Raw genomic sequence first — 23,180 nt, 5'->3', positions numbered from 1 at the left:
GGCTTCAGCAGGGGGACACGTCTGACAGTGCAGGATTTGAGTCCCTGGCGGCGCATTGCATTACTGATAGTAGCCTTTGTTACTGTGGTCCCAGCTCTCTGTAGGTCATTCACTAGGTCCTCCCGTGTGGTTCTGGGATTTTTGCTCACCGTTCTTGTTATCATTTTGACGCCACGGGGTGAGATCTTGCATGGGGCCCCAGATATTTGCTCCCACAGTTGATTTCTTTACACCAAGTGTTTTACTTTTTGGAAGATTCAGTCTTCCCAGCCTGGTGCAGGTCTACAATTTTGTCTCTGGTGTCCTTCGACAGCGCTTTGGTCTCGGCCATAGTGGAGTTTGGAGTGTGACTGACTGAGGTTGTGGACAGAGGTCTTTTATACCGATAATGAGTTAAAACAGGTGCCAATAATACAGGTAACGAGTGGAGCCTCATTAGACCTCGTTAGAAGAAGTTAGACCTCTTTGACAGCCAGAAATCTTGCTTGTTTGTAGGTGACCAAATACTTATTTTCCACTCTACTTTGGAAATAAATTCTTTAAAAATCAAACAATGTGATTTTCTGTTTTTTTCCCCCCCACATTCTGTCTCTCATGTTTGAGGTTTACCCATGTTGACAATTACAGGCCTCTATAATCTTTTCAAGTAGAAGACTTGCACAATTGGTGGTTGACTAAATACTTATTTGCCCCACTGTATAATACCCTATTGGCCAGAATATAAGACGGTGTTTTTTGCATTGAAATAAGACTGAAAAAGTGGGGATCGTCTTATATTCGCGGTCTAGACATTATGCCCATTCACGACGCTAGATGGCGCCAGATATCATTGAAGCGATGTTCTGTCATGACAGATCTCAGCTACTCTTTTTAGTTTAACCAGTTTGCATAATTTTATTACAATGTTTTTCCATATTCAGATTTGTTTCAAGACTACAGTTACAGTTAGACTTCACTTTGATGGTTATTACAATTTTGTTATTTTATCACAATAGATCGATTTATTTACATTTCAAAAACCAGAAGCCATTCATTCACGAATGTGATTGCACTTTAGTTTACATATTTAAATGCTGAGATATTAGGATTTGAATGAGGCAAAATAACATGCTTTTTCTCTCAAATATATTGTTATAATCATTTGTTTCGGATGTACTGTAATTATTTTCTGTATAAAAATTAATTTGGTGTTCGAAAAGTCTTTTTTCAAACTTGAGTCTTGAAAAAGTGGGGGTCGTCTTATAATCAGGGGCGTCTTATATTCGGGCCAATACGGTATACATAATATAACTGACGGTTCTATAACTACATATTATTAATAAAACTGACATGTAACACAATTTGGGCAGGAACCCGCCCAATCTGGCAATACTGTCCCCATTAATGGCGGCGAATGAGTTAAGAGCATACCTGAAGGGGCATCAAGGTGTTACAGTTGCCGTCCGTTCGGAACACGTTGTCCTCCAGCCAAGACTTGCGTCCGTGAGAGGCAGCAGACCGCGGGAACTTGGGCGGGCCGATGACTCCGCCCTGGAAGTTCTTCTTGTGGGGCGAGGAGGCGTGTCCCTTGCGGTGGTCCCGGGTCCAGGGCGCACCCCCCGTGCTCCAGCCGTTACCCTGGTGGGCGCTCCATGGCGACGCCTTCGTCACGGGCTGCGATCACGGCACACAAAAAAAAAAATAGTATTAGGTCTAGGCTATATGACATGAAATATATCAATAATAGTGATATGCCATGTTTGGATATAATTTCAAATTTTGGAGGAAAAACATTACAGGATTAATTTGTTGATTTTTTTGTTGAGTCATTCCCAATAGTAGACTATATGTGTGTTAACCACATTTAAAAAAAAAAAAAAAAAAATCATTAACTACTTGTTTTATTTAGGCGCCATATGTTTGTGTTAAGTGGTGATTTATCACAGTCCTGCTAATCTGATTTAGAGACACCTAGTGGCTGTTTTGCATAATTGTGATTAGTGCTGCAACGATTAATCAATTAACTCGAGTATTGGATTAGAAAAAAATATTTATTATAAAAATATATATTTCATTGAAGTGGCATTGTAATGGTTGATTTTAAAAGTGTTTGCATTTAATTTTACTGATGAGGGTGGATACAATGCCCTCTTGTCTGCCTCGTTTCACATGGCGGAATCCAACTGCTCCCTGTTAAGACCAACATAAGCTAAGTGTTTGTTTGAGCGAATGCTTTTTTTTAATGCATTCTTAATTTAGTTTGTAGGTATATTTTGCCGTTTTTTTTTTTGTGGGAATATGTGTCTGAACCACTTGTTAAGAGCATTGTAAAAAAAAAAAAAAAAAAAAAAAAAAAACTTTAGCATTTTATAGCATTTAAGCTAGCAGACTTTTTCTATCCAAGTTAGCCAATGGTTCTTTTGTTGTACACAGATCCTCATTTTAAAAAAAAATCGTTTGAGGCTCAGCTCAGGTGTTTTAATTTTTCATGTTCCTTATCCGATTACTCGATTATTAGGACAAACTAGTCCATCGATTAATCGACTACTAAAATATTCGATAGCTGCAGCCCTAATTGTGATCATTTAAAAATAAGTATAAGCACTGTAGAGTTGAGTAGAGTGCCAGAATTGGAACAAAAATGACCAGGAAGTGCCCTGAAATTGTGCCAAAATAAAAAGGAAGTTATCAAGAATGACCCCACCCCCTCCAACATTCAACAAGAAGTGACAAAAAATGGACAAAGTGACCCAAATTAAACAGGAATTAGCCCGCAATTGTCCACAAATAAAAAGGGAGAGGCCTGGAATTTCCACCCCAAAAAATGAGCAGGAAGTGACCCAAAAACGAACTGGGAGTGACTTGGAATTGCAAAAAAAGTACAGAAACGGACCTAAAATGAACAGGTATTATCAAAAAATAAACAGGAAGTGACCTGGAATTTCCACCCTCAAAAAATGACCAGGAAATGACCCAAAATGAACAGGAAGTGCCCTGAAATTGTGCCAAAATAAAAAGAAGTTATCAAGAATGACCCCCCCTCCAAAATTCAACAAGAAGTGACAAAAAATGGACAAAATTTGGCACAAAATGTACAGAAAGTCACCCGAAATAAACAGGCAATTGTCCACAAATAAAAAGGGAGGGGCCTGGAATTTCCACCCCAAAAAATTAGCAGGAAGTGACCCAAAAACGAACTGGGAGTGACTTGGAATTGCAAAAAAAGTACAGAAACTGACCTGAAATGAACAGGAATTATCACAAAATAAACAGGAAGTGACCTGGAATTTCCACCCCAAAAAATGACCAGGAAATGACCCAAAATGATCAGGAAGTGACTTGGAATTGCCCCAAAATGTACACAAAATGACCGCAAAATGAACAGGAATTGCCACAACATGTACAGAAAATGACGAGAACTGAGCAAGAATTGACCCAGAATTGTGACAAAATTAACAGGAAGTGACCAAAAATCATCTCCGTCAAAAATATAATAAGACTTCCACCAAAATAAACAAGAAGAGACCCAAAATGAACAGGAAATGACCCGGAATCATCACGAAGTAAACAGAAAATGACCAAAAGTTACCTTACCAAAAAGTAACAGGAATTCACCTAAAATGAACAGAAAGTGACTTTGAATTTGAACAAAAAAAATAGTATTAGGTCTAGGCTATATGACATGAAATATATCAATAATAGTGAAAATGCCATGTTTGGATATAATTTCAAATTTTGGAGGAAAAACATTACAGGATTAATTTGTTGATTTTTTTGTTGAGTCATTCCCAATAGTAGACTATATGTGTGTGAACCACATTTAAAACACACAAAAAAATCATTAACTACTTGTTTTATTTAGGCACCATATGTTTGTGTTAAGTGGTGATTTATCACAGTCCTGGTTATCTGATTTAGAGACACCTAGTGGCTGTTATGCATAATTGTGATCATTTACAAATAAGTATAAGCACTGTAGAGTTGAGTAGAGTGCCAGAATTGGCACAAAAATGAACAGGAAGTGCCCTGAAATTGGATCCAAAATAAAAAGGGAGTGATCAAGAATGACCCCCCCCCCCAAATTCAATGAGAAGCGACACAAAATGGACAGAATTTGGCACAAAATGTACAGAAAGTGACCCGAATTAAACAGGAATTGGCCCGCAATTGTCCACAAATAAAAAGGGAGGGGCCTGGAATTTCCACCCCAAAAAATGAGCAGGAGGTGACCCAAAAACGAACAGGGAGTGACTTGGAATTGCAAAAAAAGTACAGAAACGGACCTGAAATGAACAAGAAGTTACCTGGAATTTCCACCCCCAGTGACTTGGAATTGCCACAATATGTACAGAAAATGACTAGAAATGAGCAAGAATTGACCCCGAATTGTGACAAAATTAACAGGAAGTGACCAAAAATCATCTCCGTCAAAAAATATAATAAGACTTCCACCAAAATAAACAGGAAGTGACCTAAAATGAACAGGAAATGACTTGAAATTGCCACAAAATGTACATTAAGTGGCCCGAAATGAACAGGAAGTGATCAAGAATGACCCCCCTTCCCCCCTACAAAATTCAACAAGAAGTGACAAAAAATGGACAAAATTTTGGCACAAAATGTACAGAAAGTGACCCTAATTAAACAGGAATTGGCCCGCAATTGTCCACAAATAAACAGGGAAAGGCCTGGAATTTCCACCCCAAAAAATGAGCAGGAAGTGACCCAAAAACGAACTGGCAGTGACTTGGAATTGCAAAAAAAAGTACAGAAACGGACCTGAAATGAACAGGAATTATCACAAAATAAACATGAAGTGACCTGGAATTTTCACCCCCCAAAAATGACGAGGATATGACCCAAAATGATCAGGAAGTGACTTGGAATTGCCACAAAATGTATATAAAGTGACCTGGAATGAACTGGAATTGTCCCAAAAATAAACAGAAAATGACCTGGTATTTCAATCCCACCAAAAATAAACAGGTAATGACCTAAAATGAACAGGAAGTGACTTGGAATTGCCACAATATGTACAGAAAAAGACTAGAAATGAGCAAGAATTGACCCAGAATTGTGACAAAATTAACAGGAAGTGACCAAAAATCATCTTCGTCAAAAAATATAATAAGACTTCCACCAAAATAAACAAGAAGTGACCCAAAATGAACAGGAAATGACTTCAAATTGCCACAAAATGTACATAAAGTGGCCCGAAATGAACAGGAAGTGACCCGGAATCATCACGAAGTAAACAGGAAGTGACCAAAAGTTACTTTTTCAAAAAGCAACAAGAATTCACCTAAAATGAACAGAAAGTGACTTTGAATTTCCAGGAAATGTACAGAAAGTGGCCCAATATGAACAGGAATTGATCCGGAATTGTCCAAAAACAAACAGGAAGTGAGCAAAAATCACCACCCTTAACCCCAAAAATAAAATGAACAGGAAGCAACCCAAAATGAACAGGAAGTGACTTTGAATTACCCCAAAATGTACACAAAATGACCCAAAATGAACAGGAATTGAACTAGAATCGTCACAAAAGGAAATTAAAAAAGAACAACAGCAAGTAAATTGCCACAAAATGTACAAAAAGTCATCTAAAACATTTTTTGGGGTAGTATTTCACGCAATTATGGTATGAATTATGAAGTATTAAGACTTTAATCTTGTAAAATTACGCTTTTTTTCTCATAATAAATCAACTTTTTTGTCATAGTGTTACAACTAATCCTGCAACGATTAATCGATGAACTCGAATAATTCGATTAAAAAAAAAAATAATTCAAATTAAATTTTGCTGCTTTGAGTATTCGTTTAATGAAAGCGGCGTTGTCGTGGTTTGTTTTGAAAGTGTTAGCATTTAGTTTTATTGATTTGGGTGGATACACTGCCCTCTAGTCTTCCTCATTTTACATGGCCAAATCCATCTGCTCCCTGTTAAGACCAACATAAGCTAGGTTTTTGTTTGAGCTAATGTTTTTTAATGCATTTGTAATTTAGTTTAAAGGTATATTTAGCCAATTTTTGTGGGGATATGTGTCGGAACTATTTTTTGAGAGCATTGTAAAAAAAGTTAGTAGCTTATAGCATTTAAGCTAGTGGACGTTTGCTATGTAAATTAGCCAATTGTTCTTTTCTTGTACATATGTAGATCCTTATTTATTTATTTTTTAATACCGTTTGAGGCCCAGCTCAGGTATTTTTATTTTTTCATGTTTATCCGATCACTCGATTATTCAAACTAACTAGTTTATTGATTAATCGACTACTAAAATAATCAATAGCTGCAGCCCTAGTGTGTTATCAAGCGTAATGAAAATTTTAGGTAAGAAATAAGATTTTTTTTTTTTTTTAATATAAAATTTAGAAGTTTTTGAGTGAAAACAGGAAAAAAAAAAATTCTAGACACTTCTGAGATGCAATTGTTGGCTGTTTTCAACTATGTACGTAAAAAATAAAGACATTGATTGACTGAAAATGGTTCAATATTAGATGAAATGTCTTGTTTTGTCATGAATATTTATAATTGCTCCTTACCTAAAAAAAAATGTTTTATCCGATTACTCGATTAATTGATGGAATTTTCAGTCGAATACTCGATTACATAAAATATTCGATAGCTGCAGCCCTAATTGGAAGGGACACAGAAATGCCCCAAAAATAACGCATTGGCTGCCATTTACAGCCATAGACATCCAATCCGTATGAAGTGGGAGGGATGGCGGTGTGTTCATTCACTTCCCGTTGATTTTGGGGCATTTCTAGGTCATTTCCTGTTCCTGACAACAGTGAAAATGATATAACTAATTTCACATGGCTGAATCCAGCCTGTTAAGACTGACATAAATTTTTTTTGTTGGAGTTAATGTTTTTTAATGCATTCATAATTTAGTTTATAGTTATATTTAGCCGTTTTTTAGTGGGACTATGCGTTTGAACAATTTGTTAAGAACACTGGAAAAAAAAAAGTTAGCATTTTGTAGCATTTAAGCTAGCGGACTTTTGCTATGTAAGTTAGCCAGTTGTTCTTTTGTTGTACTTAGATCCTCATTTATTTTTTGTTTTATGCTATTTAAGGCTCAGGTATTTTAATTTTTTTATGTTCCTTTTCCGATTACTCGATTATTCGAACTAACTCGTTCATCGATTAATCGACTACTAAAATAATCGATATCTGCAACCCTAGTTACAACGTATGATTTTATTCTCATGTTATGACATTGACCTCAAAACATTATGACTTGATTCTTGTAGTTCTATAGTTTTCCCCTTTTTTGTTGCCCTAATACTCGGTCGTACGAACAAGTATATATCAAAGAAAAATATAATCCAAGTAAACATCAAATGCTGTGTTCCTATTTCAATCACAAACATTGACGGCAATGGACGTCCAATCCATTAAGAGTGGGAAGTGCATAAGTGTTTGATACTCGTCACTGCCAGCCCTTATGCACTTACTTGGAGAGATAAAACTATAAAAACTGGGAATAGTAAGAAATTAATCCCAGGTAAATTGCAACCGATTAATCGCGATGAAACCTATTTTAACAAATGATGGAGGCTAGCCCACCTGATGTTGGTTGTAGATGTTCCTCTGCTGCAGGAAGGCGCCCTGCTGGTTGTGCATCTGCGGGTTGATGGGCGACCTCCGGTTCTGCGGCGAGAAATGCCCGCCGAAACCGTGCGTGTTAATCCCGGAACACGGATTAGCCGAGAAACCCTGGAAGAAGGCCGGGTTGACGGAGGAGGACGCGTAGAAGCCGCCACCGTTGCCGCCGTCCGAACCGGCTGCAGGTGGTGCCGTGGGAGGAGGGGGCGACGAGCTGCACGTCTGCACCGACCAAGGCGTGCCGAAACCCGGCAGGGAGTGCGACGACGAGTCGCTGTCGCCGGTGCTCTGCATCTCCGGGAAGGCGGCGCCCAGACCTCCGGACAACATGTTGTCATTGCCGTCGCTGACGTGCTGGCTCACGGGGGAGTCCATCACGGAAGTCGGCGTCGCGGCATGAGTGTCTTCGAGGGCCGAGGAACGGGCCGCGAGCTCGCTTTCCGGCCCGAATTGAAGGTCACGGGCGGGCCGAGTCGGAGGGAAGCCGCACTCGTAATCCGGCACCGGGCGGCGGCGGGGCTCCGTTGACGCCGGCTCTCGGGCCCGATTTGCGGGTTCCTCCTCTATGGACGGCGGCGTCAGAGTGCGTGTCACCCTCGCCGCATCATCCTGCATGATTTGCACAAACCACCCGCCTTGTTTCGCTCTTTTTTGAACGAAACCGGCACCGATTCTGGGGAGTTTTCACCCACCGATTTTTTTTTTCTGACGGTAGGGGGGAGTATTTTTCCGCCGTCAGGTCCTCCGGTCCATATCGGTTGCTGGCTGGCCCCCTCCTCGCCACTCTGCTGCTGCGGCAGAGGGATTAAAGGTCTCAGACGGAACCGACGTCACGGTCGCATCACGCCCGGGTGTGCGCGCCTCCACGCCGGCCTTCCTGCCTGCAAAACGCGCTGCAGAGTTTACGTCACCCCCACCCGGTGCTTCATTATTCATAAAGTGCAGTCTGAGGAGGCCTACACCCTTGTTTCCAATTCCAAACCTAGCACCTAGGTAGTGAATTATGTTTCAGTGCCATTGACGGTGATAGACGTCCAATCTGTCTGAACTATAACATCTAAAAAACACGTTTGATAACTCATTCACTGCCAGTGACGGCAAAAGACGTCAAACAAACTTAACAAAGGAAACATAAAATATAGTTTTTAACTCATTTAGTGCCATTGACGGCTATAGACGTTTTTTTTTTTTTTTTTTTTTTTTAAGTTTACACTGGTAAACAAAATGAAAATTTTAACAAACACAGATCAACATAAAAGACCGTTTTAAACTAAAACTAGAAGCCAGGAAAAACTTTCTGTTCAATTTTTTTTTTTTTTTTTAATTTAAGACCCTTTAAAGGGTTAAAAACTTAAATACAAGCAATTACTATTATGTGTACTTTTAAATTATTAATCAATGTAGTTTTTATATTTTTTATATCATTATTAAACATTTATAAATATATACAATGTTAATAAAAGCTGAATTAATGAAATTAAAATAAATAAAAACAGAAATACACTGTTTACAGCCCCAAGTAACACTCTAAAGTACTCCCCCCCCCCCATAGTAGTTAACTAATTGCATGCCATCGACGGTGTTAGACGTCCAATTAGAAATCTGTTGTTTTTTAATATTCATCAATATTAATATTAAAATATTAATACTAAACTGTAGGTACAGTTTAGTCCAATTGGCCCTTTTGGAAGATTCATTTGGGTTTTGAATAAGGGTGTGGCTGCGCAACTCAGTAGCGCCTCCTTTTTTGTAGGACCCTCTTCAATGGGGGTTGTTTCTCCTAGGTGTTTGAATGTATTTCAAATTCCCTCAAAACGAGGTGAGTTTCGAGCAAGCTTGCAACAGACTAATTTTTAAAATTGACAGATTCAACCAACACAAAAAATATAAACCCTTTGGCTGCCATTGACATTGATAGACGTCCAATCCATTCAAACAAAACAATTAGACGTCTATCGTCGTCAATGGCTGCCTTTGTCCAACATGATCTCATTTCGTCTGCAGTTGAATCACATCCCCGATAAGCCCCCCCCCACCCGCGATTGTGCAACTCACATCTGTGTCGTCAAGCGTTATCTTCCCTGGTTTTGTTGTAACAGCAAACGCGTGCGCGATAACAACCTGCTGCTGCTTGTTTGAACACAAACAAGAGGCCAGCAAAACACACGCGCTTGATGAAAGGCCCTTTTGAGCGTTTGGACAATACACTTGAGATCTAATTTGATGTGCAAAAGAGGCGCTAGTAGAGGATGCAACAACCGCATTTTGGGGCTCGCGCACCCCAAAATTGTCGGTTCGATAGAACTGGGTGGAGTTGATATTAACAAATTCCGTGCAGTATGTCAGTTATTTTTTCGTTTCAGATCCCCGGAGTGGCTAAGCTAGCGCGAGTCAATGGTGGTTGAAATCAAATCCATCGACTATCGAAGATTAACCCTTTAACACCTAAGCCTATTTTGGCCGAATTTGCATGCCTTTGATGTTGCCTTTATATTTCAAAGAAAAAACTGTTCACAATGGCCAAGTTGGGTCCCTTTTTTCAGGACACCTTGAACTTCATGTCCGAACTGTTGTTTTCTTCGCTGACCAATTTTAATCCATATTTTGGAGCCCAAAAGACAAAAAATCCCAAAATCTTTTTTCAAAATTTGTAATGTTGATGTCCCTCTGACAACCAAACATGCTCGACCAACCGTTTTGAAGCTTGATAATATTTATTTAACTTGTTAGGTTAAACATTCAATAGAAAAAGTAAGATTGAATAGTTTTATGTTTGACAATTCAACACAAACAGCAGGAATGGTCATAGGCGTTTTTGGCCTTTACACATACTATTGTCAAAACAGGTTATATAAAGTGCAAAATAGTGAGAAGAAAAAAAAAAATATATTATCCAACACAAAAAGGGTTTGGAGGATATCGCTTTGTGAAGTTAGGTATTGTACCCATCACCTTATAAAGGTATATAATATATATGTACATCCAATTAAGCTTCTCGAACACACATCTATATAAAAATTGAAAAGATTCATATTGAAGAAAAAAAATATATAACACTGGAAAAAGTATTTTCAAAAATGTTGAGAAGTAGTTCAGTTCGATTCAATTTTTTCAGGCATGCGACCCAACAAAGTTTTTTTTTCCAAAGTTGGTTTTTGAACAGGTCACTGAGCTGTGTCACATACAACGTAACACAGCCTACTCTTCTGCCGTTTGCGCGCTGCTGTCACTTCTATTCGCCGAGACGCCGACTAATCCGAGGAAAACAATGATTAATACAGCTCATCCTATTCCTTGAGTTAATGAGTTAATGCATTAGCTTGCGCTAAATTTAGCTTTCGATTCATTCTGCACGTTTCAAAGTCGCTCGCTCAATCCAACCGGCCGTTTCTTGCTTTGCGTGTCTCATTTTCCTTAGTTGGTGCCTTGCTCTTCAATTTATTAAAAATGTTCACATTAGGTTCGTCATTCTTGACATCACAACGGCTCTTGGAATATGTAGTCTTTTGTGCTGCTTTCGGTTTTGAAAAAAGGACAAGAAATGATGTAGGGAGATAGACACATGGTCCATGCAGCGTTTTAATGCATATTTATGAGTGCAATAAAACTCAAACTCAAATGACATCATCTCCCGTTTTGCTTGGTCGATTGACTTCAAATAAAAACTGGTGTGGACATCAACTTCCGTACTTTCAGATGAGAGCCACCAGGGGCACGTGGGTGACGTAATTACAGCGTTACGAGGCTTCAAAGATGATATGCGTAAACGTGTCGCATCCGACACGTTCGGTGTTAAAGGGTTAAGCCTTATGTGAAAAATCCTGATCTTCTCCTTTAAATTCAATTATCGGAAAGTCAAATCCATACGATGACATTTTTCAGTTGTCATCCTTATGTTGAGGCAGCAAACATACACCAAACACTGTTAAAATCCTGTGATTTTAACGGTCAGCCCTTGTATGTGAAAGCCATTTCCCGGGTCGAACGGCGCCTCTATTTCCTAAGGAAACTGAAGCACGCTAGCGCCCCACCACCCATCATGGCCACGTTTTACAGAGGGACCATCGTAAGCATCCCCACAACCTGCATTGCTGTTTGGGGTGGGAACTGCACAGACTACAACATGAGAGCCCTACAGCGTGTAGTGAACACAGCAAGCAAAATCATGAATGCTCCACTTCCTTCCCTGCAGGACATCTACACCACCCGCCTCACTCGCAAGGCTGTGAGAGATGTGACACACCCAGCGCACAACTTTTTCAGCTTGCTGCCCTCTGGAAAAGAACCAGATTCTGTATAGGAGCCTCCGGTCCAGAACCACCAGCCTGACAAACAACTTCATCCACCAGGCCTTCAGGATATTAAACTCCCTCCCTTGCCTCCCATCATTGACTTCCACACATACACACACATTCAAGCACTGAAAACTTTAATAATTTACTCCCTCATAAGAACTACTTGGGCCTTGCAATACACAACAATGGACTGTCTCAATTGTTGCCTGTCACTACATCACTTAATGATCAGCACCGTTCAACTGTCCAAATGACCGGAATTTTCACGCGACGCAGGGAATTTTTCATGCCCCAAAAAATTTTCCATTCACCTGTAAATGCCGATTTTTCACCAATTTTTGGAAAACCATTTTTTTTTCAAAATGTATCTAGTCCTACAATTTTTGACCAAATCACATAATTTGGACATCAAAAATTTCGGGATGATGAGGGGCAAAAATTTACCGTTGCCCGGAAATTTGCCAAAAACGTACCCATTTATTTTTAACAGGCCATGGACGTGTGAATTTCCCATTCACATCCAATGGAATTTACATTGCATTGACGCCATTGACGGCCATGTATGTCGAATCTACTGATGCAAATGTACTTAGATTCCATTGTCGCATATGTACGTCGATGCCATTTATGTCCATGGACGTCCAATTTTTTTTCCCGTTCATTTTCAATGGAATAAAAAAATAATGTCCACAAACCACAAGGAAATGACCTGATATTAATGGACGTGTCCCCTAAATGTCTTCAATTCCATTGACACATATGGAGGGTGATGCCATTGACGGCCATGGACGTCCAAATTTTTTGTCATTCATTTTCAATGGAAAAAAATGCCAATGTCCCCAAATTTAAGAGAAATGACCAGATATCAAAAGGACATGTCCCCCAAATGTCTCCAAATGACCAGATATGACTAGGACACGCCCCCCAAATGTCCCTAAATGAACCAATATGACCAGACCGCGCTCCCAAATGATTTGATATGACTAAGCCACACCCCCAAATGACCTGAAATGACCAGGCCACGCCCCCAAATGACCTGATATGACCAGGCCACGCCCCGAAAATGTCCCCAATTTACCTAATATGACCAGACCACGCCCCCAAAATGTCACCAAATGACCTGATATGACCAGGCCACACCCCCCAAATGTCCCCAAATGACCTAATATGACCAGACCACGCCCCCAAAATGTCACCAAATGACCTGATATGACCAGGCCACACCCCTCAAATGTCCCCAAATGACCTTATATGACCAGACCACGCCCCCAAAATGTCACCAAATGACCTGATATGACCAGGCCACACCCCTCAAATGTCCCCAAATGACCTTATATGACCAGGCCACGCCCCCTAAATGTCCCCAAATGACCTGATATGAGCAGGCCACGCCCCCCAGATGTCCCCAATTGACCTGATATGACGAGGCCACGCACCCCAAATGTCCCCAAATCGCCTGGTATGACCAGGCCACGCCCTCAAATGTCCTCAAATCAACAGGAAGTGACCTGATATTGTCCCCGAAATGTCCCCAAACCAACCTGGGCGGGGCTAAAGATCTGTATCTCCACACAGCAAAGACCCAGAGTAATTTCTCCAGAAATTGCAGTTTCTAGTTATTATCATTGTTACCATTCATGTTCGTGTTCCAATGTATGTATGTCTCACTTATGTTAGTTCCCAGTTATGTGTCTTTCGTAGGGATAGAGAGACACTCAATTTCGTTTTCTTTGTATGTATGTGCATATGAAGAAGATGACAATAAAGCTGACTTACTTACTGACTAAAGCCGGATATAAAACTACTGTGTGTTCAAACTACTAGAGCATAGATTTGCCATATTGTTAGGACTATTCAAATAAACATAATTTAGCTCATTGCCTTTCTAATGAGGACAAAGCACGTACTAGTAACGTCAGCTGAATTTCATATTGTCAATGCTGAAAGGCCGCCATGGCAGCTGCGCGTAATCACTCCTGATTGAATGATGGGAAAACACCTGCTTGCATTAGTTCAGGTAATGCGGTTATTGTGCGTACATCTGCCTTGGGTACAATGGGGGAGGGGGTTGTGATCTCTAACGTCCCACTGAAACATACATATTAAGGCAAAAATGCGGCCCGCAAGGTTGTTCTGCCAGACAGGCACATTGCAGCTCATTCATACTGTACATACAAAATCACCTGCTTTTATTTTAACATTGGGAACATAAAGCATTAGATTTGTGATTTGTGTGATGGAGTGCGTGCGCTAATGTACTACTACTACACTGTTTTGGTTCACTTTCATGTTTTGCTGTTACATTCAATCGTTTGCCCCCTCTAGTGAAAATGGATTGGAGGTCCAGCACCGTTAATAGCAGTTGATGCTCCATAACCAACGGGAAGTGACACCCAATCAACTTGAAGTAACCTGGAAATGCTCTAAAATCAATAGGAAGCATCCCGGAAATGCCCGAAAACTTACAGGAAATGATCCGAAATTTACAGGAGGTGACCTGTAAGTATCTTCAAATTACAAGGAAGTGGAGCAAAATTAACTCTTTGCCTACTATTGACAACAGTTTGCGTCCAATTCACTTCAACTGGAAAAACTGGCTCTGCATGCTCATCTTTCAAATTCATTGACACCTCTAGATGTGCAATCCATTTGGATTGAGACGGGTGAATGAACAAATGTTCATTCGAACCCTTCCAGTTAAAATGGATTGGACGTCTAGCGCCGTCAATGGGAGCCAGTCAGTTAACTTATTTGGCAACAAATAAACTAGTCCGGCCCACATAAAATTAAATTGCCTTAAATGTGCCCGCGAACCAAAGAGGTTGAGAGTTGACCACTGCATTAACGCCTCAGAAACTTTTACAATGCTGCTATCTAGCGGCAATGTTGGGTACTGGGTGTTAAAAAAACGGCAAACATTATGGAGAACCAATTTAGGACTACATGAAATAAATTAATACAGCTTTAAATGAGTAATTTAACATGTCATTAATTCATCCAAAAGAGCAATAAAATAAATAAAACTGTCAATAATTCATTAAAATACAAATTATTAATTATTTTTAATTAATTGTTTAATGGAAACGTGTTAAAGCACCTCTTAAATTTATTTTATCTGTCAAACTCGTCCATCAAAGTCAGTGGGTGAGTGTGACTAACACATGATTGGTTAACCAGCACATTAAGCCAATTATATATGAGCTGTTATTTCAATGAATGAATGAACAACACATTTAAGTATTTATTTACAAGATACAGTGGGGCAAATAAGTATTCAGTCAACCACTAATTGTGCAAGTTCTCCCACTTGAAAATATTAGAGAGGGCTGTAATTGTCAACATGGGTAAACCAAAAAAACTGAAAATCACTTTGTTTGATTTTTAAATAGTTTATTTGCAAATCATGGTGGAAAATAAGTATTTGGTCAATACCAAAAGTTCATCTCAATACTTTGTTATGTATCCTTTGTTGCCAATAACAGAGGCCAAATGTTTTCTGTAACTCTCCACAAGCTTTTCACACACTGTTGCTGGTATTTTGGCCCATTCCTCCATGCAGATCTCCTCTAGAGCAGTGATATTTTGGGGCTGTCACACGGACTTTCAACTCCCTCCACAGATTTTCTATGGGGTTGAGATCTGGAGACTGGCTAGGCCACTCCAGGACCTTGAAATGCTTCTTACGAAGCCACACTCCTTTGTTGCCCTGGCTGTGTGTTTGGGATCATTGTCATGCTGAAAGACCCAGCCACGTCATATTTTCAATGCCCTTGCTGACGGAAGGAGATTTTCACTCAAAATTTCTCGATACATGGCCCCATTCATTCTTTCCTTTACGCAGATCAGTCGTCCTGGTCCCTTTGCAGAAAAACAGCACCAAAGTATGATGTTTCCACCCCCATGCTTCACAGTGGGCATGGTGTTCTTCAGATGCAATTCAGTATTCTTTCTCCTCCAAACACGAGAATCTGTGTTTCTATAAAAAAGTTGTATTTTGGTTTCATCTGACCATAACACATTCTCCCAGTCCTTTTTTTGCATCATCCAAATACTCTCTAGCGAACCGCAGACAGGCCTGGACGTGTACTGCCTTCAGCATGGGGACAAGACTGGCAGTGCAGGATTTGAGTCCCTGGCGGCGCATTTGTTACTGTGGTCCCAGCTCTCTGTAGGTCATTCACTAGGTCCCCCTGTGTGGTTCTGGGATTTTTGCTCACCGTTCTTGTTATCATTTTGACGCCACGGGGTGAGATCTTGCATGGAGCCCCGAATCGAGGGAGATTATTAATGGTCTTGTATGTCTTCCATTTTCTAATAATTGCTGCCATAGTTGATTTCTTTACACCAAGCGTTTTCCCTATTGCAGATTCAGTCTTCCCAGCCTGGTGCAGGTCTACAATTTTGTGTCTGGTGTCCTACGACAGCTCTTTGGTCTTGGTTATAGTGGTTTGGTCTTGGAGTGGGACTGACTGAGGTTGTGGACAGGTGTCTTTTATACCGATAATGAATTAAAACAGGTGCCATTAATACGGAAAATGAGTGGAGCCTCGCAGGGCCGGCGCAGGCAATTTGGGGGCGCTAAGCAAAATAATGCAAAGGGACCCATATTTTTGGCCCACCATTTCGCCACAGTGTACTGTGAAACCCATACATGCAATCCACGCCATACGTCCATATTTTGTATATTAATCAGATTTTGTTGCACTGCATACTTCAAACTTCTCACCCCAAATGATTGTCAGTATTTACAGTAGATAGCGCAAAACCATTTTCTAAAAGAGGAAAGAAAGAAGTTATTAAATTTTTTAAAGCTTGTAATCAAGTATCAAAACTCACAAAAGTCAAATAAAGCAAACTGCAGTAAACAAAATAGAATATAAATTAAACAATTGCCAGATTGGGGGCCCCCTAGTGGTCAGGGGCCCTAAGCAGCTGCATAGTCTGCGTATAGGCTGGGCCGGCCCTGGAGCCTCGTTAGACCTCGTTAGAAGAAGTTAGACTTCTTTGACAACCAGAAATCTTGTTTGTAGGTGACCGAATACTTATTTTCCACTCTAATTTGGAAATAAATTCTTTAAAAATCAAACAATGTGATTTTCTGTTTTTTTCCCCCACATTCTGTCTCTCATGGTTGAGGTTTACGCATGTTGACAATTACAGGTCTCTCTAATCTTTACAAGTAGGAGAACTTGCAAAATTGGTGGTTGACTAAATACTTATTTGCCCCACTATACATTTCGTTCTATCCGATTAGGTTCTCTATTATTTTGATCTGGCACAGATTTTTTTTTTTTTTTACCCCCAGTACACAAAATTGCCGCTTGGTGGCAGTATTGTAAAAGTCATTCTGTGGCCGGTCGTTACATCTGGAGATGTTTGTTTCAGGGGACATTGGAGATGGAGACAACGGCATTCAATGGAAAAACACCCTCCCTGATAGCATTAACTAGTGCAAAATAATGGAACCGAAACAGATTCAGAACAATGACTTCGCCTTTCCAACATGATTCAATACAATTCTTTAAAATATATCTAGCACTAAAGATGTCGATCAGGTCCGATCACGTCATTTTCAAAGTATCGGAATCGGCAAAAAAAAATATCGGACATGCATTTTTTAAATATATATATATTTTATATATATATATTTTTTTTAATTAAATCGTTTTCTAATTGTATTTAACGTTACAGACAAAATGTCTTACATTCATCCAGAGTCTTTAGTTTTGGCTTAAAGTAGGGCTATCAAATTTCTCGCGTAAACGGCGGTAATCAATTTTTTTTTTTAATCACGTTAAAATATTTAATGCAATTAACGCATGCGCTGCACGACCCACTCACGCATTGTCGCGTTCAATCTATAATGGCGCCGTTTTACCTATATATAGAGCTAACAGGCAGCGTAAAATGAGTAGGGAGAATTTTGGCAATCTTTGTAGCCTCTTTTTAATTGGCTAAAGCCTTAAAATCCCTCTCTCAACAATTAGAAATATTGTGGGAAGCAATGTGGGGAAGAACAGTAGTGGTTGATCTTTTCCTTAACACCCTATGTTACTTCCCAACACAGAGAAGATATATCAATGGGTGCCACGACGCACAGTCATGGTTGCACTTCCCATCATGCATTTGGGCAGAACAGTTAATTGGCTACAGTATCATTTACTGAAAGCTAAAAAAATACACTAGATGGCAATATTTAGTCACAATATACAAAGTCACATTTATCCTTTAAGAATTACAAGTCTTTCTATCCGTGGATCCCTCTCACAGAAAGAATGTTAATAATGTAAATGCCATCTTGAGGGTTTATTGTCATAATAAACAAATACAGTACTTATGTACTGTATGTTGGATGTATATATTCGTCCGAGTTTTATTCTTTTTTTTTTCTTAATGCATTGCCAAAATGTATATGATTGGGAAAAATGATCGGGAATGATTGGAATTGAATCGGGAGCAAAAAAAAAAAAAAAGGAATCGGACCGGGAAATATCGGGATTGGCAGATACTCAAACTAAAACGATCAGGTCGGGAGCAAAAAACACGATCTGAACAACCCTACTCATTATATATAAATATTGTGTTACCAGAGAGAAATAGTCACTAAGAAAAGTAATATTGATGTTGTTACATTTATCATTATTAAAGCATCCAGTAGGGCATCACAATACATTCAATCCACAACCGCATATAACGTTATTGGATTTTGGAAAATATCGGGATATGAGTTAAAAAAAAGAAATTATCGGACAACTCTGATCGTGAGCCTTGTATTTCAAATTATATCGTATCGTGAGGTACCCGGAGGTTCCCACCCCTAGTGGAGAAACAAAACAAAACAAAAGTCCAAGTTTGACGAAAAATTGCAAAAAAAAAAAAAAAAAACTACTGATGTTACTTGACAAAATCTGAAAAAAAGAAAACATTGAAAAAAAACCTGTAAAAACAATGGCAAGAAAAGGCAAAAACAGCTAAAGCTAAAAGTAGGCATTGTGCAAAAAGTTCTGTCATCTATTTTTGCATCAATTCAAGTTTTTGCATCCTGACATAACTTGAAAAAAAAAATTCAGGTCTGAAAAAATGAAAAATTTGCAATACGGTGTCAAGGAAAAGCTGACAAAAATGGTTAAAACAATGAAAACAAAACACAAAAATGACAATTTGAGTGCAACGTCGCATTTTCCTCGCGGCCACGGTGACGCCGGTTGTCGTCCTCTTCATGTTGTGTTTACTCTTGGCATTCCACGCCCGGAGCTGTGGCGCTCTAACATTTCACTAAAAGGACTCAAAAAGCCTCGTGCCATTGTCAGTGTAAACTTTGCCCTTTTGTTTACACAAATGGAACGTCCCGATACGTCGGCGTCTTATTGGATCAAGTTAGGAAGCGTCCGCTTGTCCGCGTCTGTTTCCAATCCAGCCTGTCGGGCGTTTTAGTCCTCTCAGCTGCCAAAAAAAGCAGTTTTGATGTTTTGGGGGCACGCGATGTTTCGGTTGACGAGCTAACGTTACGCGCTCTCAAATCATCTTAGTCATATTGTAGTCGTTTCCCAAACCTGCCTACGAAAAGATCAAAAATTCACAATAGCATGCTATAATATGACCAAAAAACCCCAAACAAAAACAGTGACATGACAAAATATAAACAGATACATTTAAAAAAACAACAAAAACATACAAAGCTGTGACAAGTCAAAAAATAAAGGGAAAATGGCTTCCTGTGCCATGTTGTGTGCCCACCTGGCCTTCCGCAAACAGGTCGTCCCGTCTGTCAGCGCACGCCAATGATGCCACGCGCGCCTCGCAAACGGAAGGAAAAGCATTGTCATGCCGGGGGCCGTTTTGGGGACAAGGACTCTTCTTTACACAGCTTATCTATCATGAGTAGACCACCAAAAAAATAAAAAGGAAGCCATGCCTTATAAAAGACAGGAAGTTTCTAGGGGTTTGGTAATTTTTTAGAAAATTAAGCCCCTAAAGCCAGTTTGACTTACCAACCTGATATTTGGTAAACCTATCTATCGAGAGCAGATCAACAAAAAAGTCTCAAGGAGGTATGCCCTAAAAGACACAGGAAGTCAGCCATGTTGGATTGAAGCAGTCATTTTTGGTCTGAATTTGGTCATTTCCAGGAGTCTTTGAATTTTTGGAATATTCTTCCCTAATGCCAGTTTGACTTACAAACTAAAAATTTGGTACAATTGTGTATGAAGAGTAGATCAACAAAAAAGTCTCAAGAAGGTACGCCCTTAAAGACACAGGAAGGCAGCCATATTGGATAGAAGCAGCCATTCTCAGCTAAGTTTAGTCATTTTCAAAAATCTGCTGTGGTTTTTGGAAAATTCAGCCCCTAGAGCTAGTTTGACTTACAGACCTGAAATTTGATAGACTTGTCTATTGAAAGCAGATCGACAAAAAAAGTCTCAAGGAGGTATGCCCTAAAAGACACAGGAAGTCAGCCATGTTGGATTGAAATAGCCATTTTTGGTCTGAATTTGGTCATTTCCAGGAGTCTTTGAATTTTTGGAATATTATTCCCTAATGCCAGTTTGACTTACAAACTAAAAATTTGGTACAATTGTGTATGAAGAGTAGATCAACAAAAAAGTCTCAAGAAGGTACGCCCTTAAAGACACAGGAAGGCAGCCATATTGGATAGAAGCAGCCATTCTCAGCTAAGTTTAGTCATTTTCAAAAATCTGCTGTGGTTTTTGGAAAATTCAGCCCCTAGAGCTAGTTTGACTTACAGACCTGAAATTTGATAGACTTGTCTATTGAAAGCAGATCAACAAAAAAGTCTCAAGGAGGTATGCCCTAAAAGACACAGGAAGTCAGCCATGTTGGATTGAAATAGCCATTTTTGGCCTAACTTTGGTCATTTCCAGTAGTCTTTGAAATTTGGAAAATTCAGCCCCTGAAGGCGGTTTGACTTACAAACTAAAAATTTGGTACAATTGTGTATGAAGAGTAGATCAACAAAAAAGTCTCAAGAAAGTACGCCCTTAAAGACACAGGAAGGCAGCCATATTGGATAGAAGCAGCCATTCTCAGCTAAGTTTAGTCATTTTCAAAAATCTGCTGTGGTTTTTGGAAAATTCCGCCCCTAGAGCTAGTTTGACTTACAGACCTGAAATTTGATAGACTTGTCTATTGAAAGCAGATCAACAAAATAGTCTCAAGGAGGTATGCCCTAAAAGACACAGGAAGTCAGCCATGTTGGATTGAAGCAGTCATTTTTGGTCTGAATTTGGTCATTTCCAGGAGTCTTTGAATTTTTGGAATATTATTCCCTAATGCCAGTTTGACTTACAAACTAAAAATTTGGTACAATTGTGTATGAAGAGTAGATCAACAAAAAAGTCTCAAGAAGGTACGCCCTTAAAGACACAGGAAGGCAGCCATATTGGATAGAAGCAGCCATTCTCAGCTAAGTTTAGTCATTTTCAAAAATCTGCTGTGGTTTTTGGAAAATTCAGCCCCTAGAGCTAGTTTGACTTACAGACCTGAAATTTGATAGACTTGTCTATTGAAAGCAGATCGACAAAAAAAGTCTCAAGGAGGTATGCCCTAAAAGACACAGGAAGTCAGCCATGTTGGATTGAAATAGCCATTTTTGGCCTAACTTTGGTCATTTCCAGTAGTCTTTGAAATTTGGAAAATTCAGCCCCTGAAGGCGGTTTGACTTACAAACTAAAAATTTGGTACAATTGTGTATGAAGAGTAGATCAACAAAAAAGTCTCAAGAAAGTACACCCTTAAAGACACAGGAAGGCAGCCATATTGGATAGAAGCAGCCATTCTCAGCTAAGTTTAGTCATTTTCAAAAATCTGCTGTGGTTTTTGGAAAATTCCGCCCCTAGAGCTAGTTTGACTTACAGACCTGAAATTTGATAGACTTGTCTATTGAAAGCAGATCAACAAAAAAGTCTCATGGAGGTATGCCCTAAAAGACACAGGAAGTCAGCCATGTTGGATTGAAGCAGTCATTTTTGGTCTGAATTTGGTCATTTCCAGGAGTCTTTGAATTTTTGGAATATTATTCCCTAATGCCAGTTTGACTTACAAACTAAAAATTTGGTACAATTGTGTATGAAGAGTAGATCAACAAAAAAGTCTCAAGAAGGTACGCCCTTAAAGACACAGGAAGGCAGCCATATTGGATAGAAGCAGCCATTCTCAGCTAAGTTTAGTCATTTTCAAAAATCTGCTGTGGTTTTTGGAAAATTCAGCCCCTAGAGCTAGTTTGACTTACAGACCTGAAATTTGATAGACTTGTCTATTGAAAGCAGATCAACAAAAAAGTCTCAAGGAGGTATGCCCTAAAAGACACAGGAAGTCAGCCATGTTGGATTGAAATAGCCATTTTTGGCCTAACTTTGGTCATTTCCAGTAGTCTTTGAAATTTGGAAAATTCAGCCCCTGAAGGCGGTTTGACTTACAAACTAAAAATTTGGTACAATTGTGTATGAAGAGTAGATCAACAAAAAAGTCTCAAGAAAGTACGCCCTTAAAGACACAGGAAGGCAGCCATATTGGATAGAAGCAGCCATTCTCAGCTAAGTTTAGTCATTTTCAAAAATCTGCTGTGGTTTTTGGAAAATTCCGCCCCTAGAGCTAGTTTGACTTACAGACCTGAAATTTGATAGACTTGTCTATTGAAAGCAGATCAACAAAAAAGTCTCAAGGAGGTATGCCCTAAAAGACACAGGAAGTCAGCCATGTTGGATTGAAGCAGTCATTTTTGGTCTGAATTTGGTCATTTCCAGGAGTCTTTGAATTTTTGGAATATTATTCCCTAATGCCAGTTTGACTTACAAACTAAAAATTTGGTACAATTGTGTATGAAGAGTAGATCAACAAAAAAGTCTCAAGAAGGTACGCCCTTAAAGACACAGGAAGGCAGCCATATTGGATAGAAGCAGCCATTCTCAGCTAAGTTTAGTCATTTTCAAAAATCTGCTGTGGTTTTTGGAAAATTCAGCCCCTAGAGCTAGTTTGACTTACAGACCTGAAATTTGATAGACTTGTCTATTGAAAGCAGATCGACAAAAAAAGTCTCAAGGAGGTATGCCCTAAAAGACACAGGAAGTCAGCCATGTTGGATTGAAATAGCCATTTTTGGCCTAACTTTGGTCATTTCCAGTAGTCTTTGAAATTTGGAAAATTCAGCCCCTGAAGGCGGTTTGACTTACAAACTAAAAATTTGGTACAATTGTGTATGAAGAGTAGATCAACAAAAAAGTCTCAAGAAAGTACACCCTTAAAGACACAGGAAGGCAGCCATATTGGATAGA

General features: G+C 39.4%; 1 protein-coding gene and 1 long non-coding RNA gene across 3 annotated transcripts in view; one reads left to right on the top strand and one right to left on the bottom strand.

The window, feature by feature from the left end:
• cpeb2 (cytoplasmic polyadenylation element binding protein 2) overlaps nucleotides 1-23,180 on the bottom strand; it is a 61,252-nt gene that overhangs the window by 25,889 nt on the left and 12,183 nt on the right. For both annotated transcript variants that reach the window (XM_057840220.1, XM_057840221.1), the window contains exons 3-4: nucleotides 7,556-8,382; nucleotides 1,411-1,653 (exon numbers count right to left, since the gene is read on the bottom strand). In XM_057840220.1, coding sequence (XP_057696203.1) covers nucleotides 1,411-1,653; nucleotides 7,556-8,209 — 897 coding nt within the window. In that variant the 5' untranslated portion in view covers nucleotides 8,210-8,382. The remainder of the gene's footprint in view (nucleotides 1-1,410; nucleotides 1,654-7,555; nucleotides 8,383-23,180) is intronic.
• LOC130918491 (uncharacterized) overlaps nucleotides 1-23,180 on the top strand; it is a 42,898-nt gene that overhangs the window by 15,089 nt on the left and 4,629 nt on the right. The gene's annotated exons all lie outside the window — the stretch shown is intronic.

Source organism: Corythoichthys intestinalis, chromosome 7, assembly GCF_030265065.1.
Source record: "Corythoichthys intestinalis isolate RoL2023-P3 chromosome 7, ASM3026506v1, whole genome shotgun sequence".
NCBI classification, from domain to species: domain Eukaryota; kingdom Metazoa; phylum Chordata; class Actinopteri; order Syngnathiformes; family Syngnathidae; genus Corythoichthys; species Corythoichthys intestinalis.
This window is presented reverse-complemented; position numbering and strand designations above follow the sequence as displayed.